General features: G+C 43.3%; 1 protein-coding gene across 1 annotated transcript; it reads left to right on the forward strand.

Moving 5' to 3' along the window:
* Window positions 1–221: 221 nt before the first annotated feature.
* trmo (tRNA methyltransferase O) lies at window positions 222–4,239 on the forward strand. Its single transcript, XM_080759434.1, has 7 exons — window positions 222–594; window positions 763–908; window positions 1,115–1,289; window positions 1,743–1,903; window positions 2,102–2,532; window positions 2,636–2,816; window positions 3,803–4,239. Exons 1-7 carry the CDS (start codon window positions 506–508, stop codon window positions 4,033–4,035), a joined length of 1,416 nt encoding a protein of 471 aa, XP_080615560.1. The 5' UTR covers window positions 222–505; the 3' UTR covers window positions 4,036–4,239.
* Window positions 4,240–6,210: the final 1,971 nt, after the last annotated feature.

The following is a 6,210-nucleotide window of genomic DNA, read 5'->3' on the forward strand; positions in this document are numbered from 1 at the left end:
TACGGTAGTTCCACCGCTCACTTCACACAGGTGTGATCCCCCCCCCTCACCCCCTCCCCTTTATTGATAGATAAAGGAAACAGGGAAACAGGGAGGGAGAGAGATGGGGGGGAAGACACACAGTAAAATTCGTCGGGATGCTGGATTACCAGCCAAAGTGACTGGACCTCTAAACCGGCCCAGCCGCCCAGGCCTGCTTGTCAGTTTGCATATCCCGTCTCGGTCTAGAGCAGATACGGAAACAAATGGTGTACAGTGTACACTGTACAAATTAGCCTCGGTCCCAGGCTTACTTATCTGCGAAAAGTACATGTAGGTGTGGAAAGTACCGGATACAGTAGGGCGGGCTCTAGACCAGATCTGAGCACCAAGCAGGAAAAGTGGTGACGATGCGAGATTACTACAGGGCAATGTGCTTCCGCATTGAACAACTGACCACACGTGTTTGCTTTTAGCTTCGCACATAACAAGCTAAAGCACTTTGGTTTTTATAAATACTGATAGGATGTCTTCTATGTGCAATTGTTGTAATGAACATGTCCAGAGACTAAGTGAACAGGTTTCTGTGATGCGAAAAGAAATCAAGAATCTCAGGTATGTTTGTATCTATGCCAGGGTATAACTATGATAGTTGTACATAAATATCGACCAACGGCAGGATCAGTGGATCACTCTGTTTTCAAGCTCCGTTTGGAACCTCGCTCATAGTCATATCTATATGAGGTTCTGAACGGAACTATCTGTTTTCACATTATTTCACAGGCAGATGCTGGAAAATGCAGTAAGAGCCAATCGCAAACACATGACATCCCTCCAGTATGCTGTTTCAAAGATTGATCCAGGTGGGATTGCTAAATGCCATTCTTCACCACTAAAACCACACATTGGTGGAGGTGCACTAGAACAAGGTACGTATAAACGTACGGTATTCACTTAACTGTGATGATGAGCTACTTCTAACTCCAGCTGTATTTTGATAAACGTCTAATTATTATATCATTGTCAATGTCACCTTTGCCTTATTTGTGTTAAATACTAGTCAAATTGATGTTGGAAGTACTAGATAGTTTATATCACGTGTAACTAATCTTGATTGTGTCGTGTGACATCATAGGAAACATCCTGACAGTGCCTATCGGTCACATTAGTTCATGTTTCTCTGTGAAGAATGGGACCCCTAGACAGCCCACCATCTGTGGGCCCTCCAGAGCCACACTTCGGATCCAACAGAGTGTGTTCAATAATCCAGAGCATGCTTTGGGCGGTCTGGAACACTACTCCCATGTCTGGTATGTGGTGCCAGTTTACTACCTAAGGGCTACACAATATTGATCAAACAAAAAACATTGTGATTATTCTGACACCGATTCTACAAATGTCTTCTAAATCTTAAAGGTTTTCTGAAAAAACGTATGTTGCTTTATCTGAGCCTGTGGTTCTCAAATCTGAAACATTTTCATGTTAAGGGCCAACCAAAAAAAATTATGCATTTGGCCACGGACCTCCATCTCAAAAGAAGCAAATGTTTGAGTTAAAAAATGTACAAGCTCATAGTGTGTATAACTTATTTTCTCAATTGCCAATTTATAAAATAATAATGTGGTTAAAATCTAAAATGACACAGTTGCTTTCCTGGTTTTAATGGGTTAAATTTGAATTTGAACATCTTGGCCATAAAGGAGGACATACCAAGAAGAATCAGATCTGTCTATTTTCTATTCTGTTTGTTTGTTTTTTCTCAGGGTCATCTTCTTGTTTCACAAAAATGGACCCCTTACTAGTTACAAAGCCAAAGTGAAGCCTCCCAGGCTGAACGGTCAGAGGGTTGGTGTGTACTCCACACGCAGTCCTCACAGGCCTAATGCCCTGGGTCTAACACTAGCTAAACTGGAAACAATTGTAGGTAGGTATCACAGACACAACAATTTCTAAAATGTTGCGCGTGTGTGTTTGTGTGTGCGCGCGTGCCTTTTGCGGATCGACGTGTTTCTTTGACTGCTTTTTAAATGCTTATATGTTTCTGTATGTTTGTCCACACACACTTCATGATTGAGGTTATAGAATGCTTGGAAAGACACTTCATCTGAACTTTTTTATTTAGGTGACACAATATACCTGTCAAACATCGACATGATTTCCGGCACCCCTGTCCTGGACATCAAACCCTACATCCCAGATTATGACTCTCCCCACAGTAGAGTGGACATGGAAACATCAAACACTGGCCAGCCTGAAGAAGCTGCTGTTTCATTGGACAATGTGACAACCTCCCCAAATCTTTCTAAAGATAAGAATAAGAATTTGTCTTGGATAGTAGCGGAGCAGAATTTAGAGGGAGAAAGAAAGGGCAGTCACTGCCGTGATGACTCTATCTCAAGTGACAAATCCAATGTTAATTTTCAAACTGAGCATGATGTCTTGTACTCATTTGCTCCCGATTGCAATGCCCCTCTTTCCTCCTTGCCCAAAGACATACATACTACACTGGAGGAGATCAAGGCCTTTGTGACTCAACATGATGACCTTTCCCAGGTGTGTGTGTGTTAATTTTTATTTAGTTATTTGTCCTATATATTTTCAGTATTGCCAAATGTATACATTAGTTATCAATATATTGTTGTGTTTTGTTCTATAGTGCAGAGTTTCAGACTCAGTGGAGGACTCAGTGGAGGACAGTCATGGGACATTCTATGGAGAGGAGGCCTACAGCACCATAGCAGCCTGGATCAGGGAACCCCCTGTTGCCAGTCTGGTGGTGCGCTTCACCCCCCATGCCCAGAAGGAATTGGAGGAGTTCCTACCGCCATGCCCCTCAGGTGAGCCAACATGTGGCCTCGACGCATTATACGATTTTTTTTTTGTCAAACTACTAGACAAAATATTGAGCAGCACACCTTCCGGGTTTATTCTGTCATTCTTGACAGCTAGGCTTGGCCTGAAAACACATTAAACCCCTGATGTAGACGGAAACAAGACTACTCGCCCCGTTTCTGTTTTCCTCCCAGAATTTTCCCCAGTGAGGGGTGGGAGAGGCTGGACAGCAGACGGCTGGACTTTTAATTTCTCTAACTATAAACTTTCATGAGAGCAGACAGCCTAAGTACAAATATAATTTAAGTCTGTTATTTATAATTTAAGTCTGTTCACAGAAGTTGTTGTAGGATATGTGGGGATTATCTGACGAGGTAACATTTGAGTGGGCAAAACCTTACATATACTAAATAATACTAAATTGTTTATAGGGTCAATATAAGTAAAATAATATAGCCTTTCCACAGGAGTATCTTTTTATATTTTTCCAAAAAGAATACAAACAGCCAATAGCATATTACAAAGTTATCCCCCTCACTGGTGAATATTCCGGGAGGAAAAACGGGCAAGCACCGGGGCGAGTAGTCCAGTATTCATGTAGACACAGTTCAGTACACAAGTCACATAACAAATGACAACATAATACACTATTTAGTTCAAAATAAACATGATGTCAAAGAAAACATACAACTCATTGAATGAGCTGTGAAAAATGGAATGGAAACTGTTTTTAGAACTGAATTATTTTGTGTCCACTAGAGGAGGCCATTGAAAGAGTAATGCACATCAATGCTATAATACTAGAATACATCACTGCTGTTGAAATAACTTACTAACGATGCTAAACCCTAGTTCCACTACCCCTAGAACCCTAGTTCCCCCACCGCTTCCCCATAGGGGAAGAGGGTATCTCAGTCTCTTGTGACTGAGATACTCATAAATACAGCTAAACACAGTACAGGCTACTGACAGTTTTTCTTCTACCCTATAGAACCTTCTGAAGGCGGCAGACCCAAGTTCAGGTTTCTGTGCAGTTCAGAAGAGGCAGCTGCAGCCATTAGGGGGGTGCTTTCAGCAGACCCCCGGTCGGTGCACAGAAGAACACGTTGCAAAGACAGACTATTCTACTTCACTCTGGATACGGCTGACATCACTTGCTGGTTCGGACAAGGCTTTGCTGAGGTGCTGCGGGTCCGACATATTGAAGAACATGACTCAGTTTGACTGTGGAGGAGTCCCTTAGGAAGACCGCATTGGACAGCAACATTTTTTTAATTAAATTTACTGTGCCAGACTGCAATTTGACCATATACAATACAGGGACTCAAAGCAGTGACAGGGCAATGCCCCCCTATAAAATGTGCATATGTTCCTACAGCAAGTTCTGTGAAGGGTGAATCCATAAAAATAAATAAACGGTGAAGATCTTGCGTGTTGTCACTTCCAATTCTCTACTGGGAAAAGCTGTAATTTTGATTTGGGAAAGTGGTTTTATACGTAGATAGCAAATTCAATGGCTTTATCATTGTTGAATGAATGGAGACATTTATTCTTTGGTCTTCTTAATTTATTACTGCTACCACTCCCCCTCCACCAATCTTAAACTTTTGTGTGTGTGTGTGTGTGTGTGAGAGAGAGAGAGAGAGATAGAGATAGAGGTGCCAACAGTTGAGCCTTTAGTTTAGATGTACTGAAATGTTGTCGATTTGAACCTTTAAGCTGTTCATAAATCTACCAAGGTGGAGCCTCCACCAGGCTATCCTGAAGGATGATTTCTGGAAGGTCAGGGGGCTGATTGAATCTGGATCAAGTTGTCAACTCCAGGGACAAGGAGCAGAGAACTCCTGGGCTCTGACTGGGAGTGGCTTGCATGCTTCTTGTTCACAGGACCCATGTGGGCTTATGTGACTGAACTGCTCTTGTCTATGCAGTCCTGTATGAGCGCCTCCGCCTCACAGAGCTGTACCTTCAAGGTCTGGATTTTGACCCAATTTTACTGATGAGTGTGGTAATGTTTTGTGGTATGCAACTCAGAGCGACGACAGGTCCATCCATCAACTGGTACGCCAAGCACTGATGCAGTACAGTCTGAAAATGCCCCAGCTTCACACCACAACTGTTCTGATTTGGAGGTCAAAGTGAGGAGCGGGGTCATGGTTGACGGGAGGGCAGTCAAGCACAACGTCACCACCGACTGTTGCTCTGTCATCAAGGACAAAGGGCACTTCTTGCACAGCCAGGGAAAAGTTTGCCTCCATTGTTCAGGAAGAATTTACCCTACCAGCCTCTGGCTGCAAATGTATGGCCTAAGGGGGAGAACTTGTACAAAAGATTGAACCCAGTCACCAAAACCGAAGACAAAAGCAGACATAAATGGACACCCAAACATGGGGATGAGGGAGAGAGAAAAGAGGGGGATAAAACAATCCCCTCTCTTTCAAAAGACAGGTGTATTTGAGGAGCCTGATGGAGACACTGCAGTGCCAGACAAGCCCTACATACAGAGTAGACCCTTCTTAATAATGTGCAAAAGTTCATTTTCTTCTGTAAGATATAATCTAATATAATTCAAATTCAAACCCACCCAAAGGATGGTTGACAGCCGGAATGTAGACGGCACCTGGGTGGGTTAGCGCCCCAGCCTGTGTCCGCCGTGAGAATGAAGCTCAAAAAGCCCACGTGATGCCTTTAGGAGGGCCATTCAAGCCGGCACCACCATTTCCCTGCCGGTGGAGCCTGCTGAATCCACCACTCCCAAATGAGCATGTGTCTGGTGCTGGAAATCTGGTGCAACGCACAGGTCCTGGCTGCACCTGGTGAGAGCAGGAGTGGACCTGGTGAGGCGTAGGAGGTGCCCGGCCAGGAGTCAACCCACAGTGCCTAGTCCCTCCACGCGCCGGATGGCTCGCCCAATACCGGCAGAGTAGTTCTGGAGCAGCGATTGTGTGTCCCTGATTTTTCCCTAATGGGACTCATCGAGGGTAGCTACTGGGACGTAAATCGGGACTTGATCCCCCCGGCTGGGTCACCCGAGTGAGGGGTATGATGTTGTGAGACCCGTGAGACGAGCATATTGTAGTTTGTTTGTCTTAAATCATTGACCAGTTATTAATTGTGTCTTTTTGTTTTAGAGAAGCTCTAATGATTATTGATTTATTTTTATTTTATTGTTTCATGCAAACCAGCTCACTTTTGATGCAAAAATAATAATAGGTTTTGAATATAAAGGTATATTTGGCTCCGGCTGTACCAGTAGAAATCCCACTGAGTGGACTGAAACAATAAAATAAAAATAAATCAATAATCAAATAACCAAAGGACACCAAACAAAAAAACAGCAGAGGCCTTAGAGCTTCTCTAAAACAAAAAGACACAATTAATAACTGATTTAAGACAAAC

This window comes from Protomyctophum bolini (assembly GCF_963924005.1).
Source record: "Protomyctophum bolini genome assembly, chromosome: 3".
Lineage (NCBI taxonomy): Eukaryota > Metazoa > Chordata > Actinopteri > Myctophiformes > Myctophidae > Protomyctophum > Protomyctophum bolini.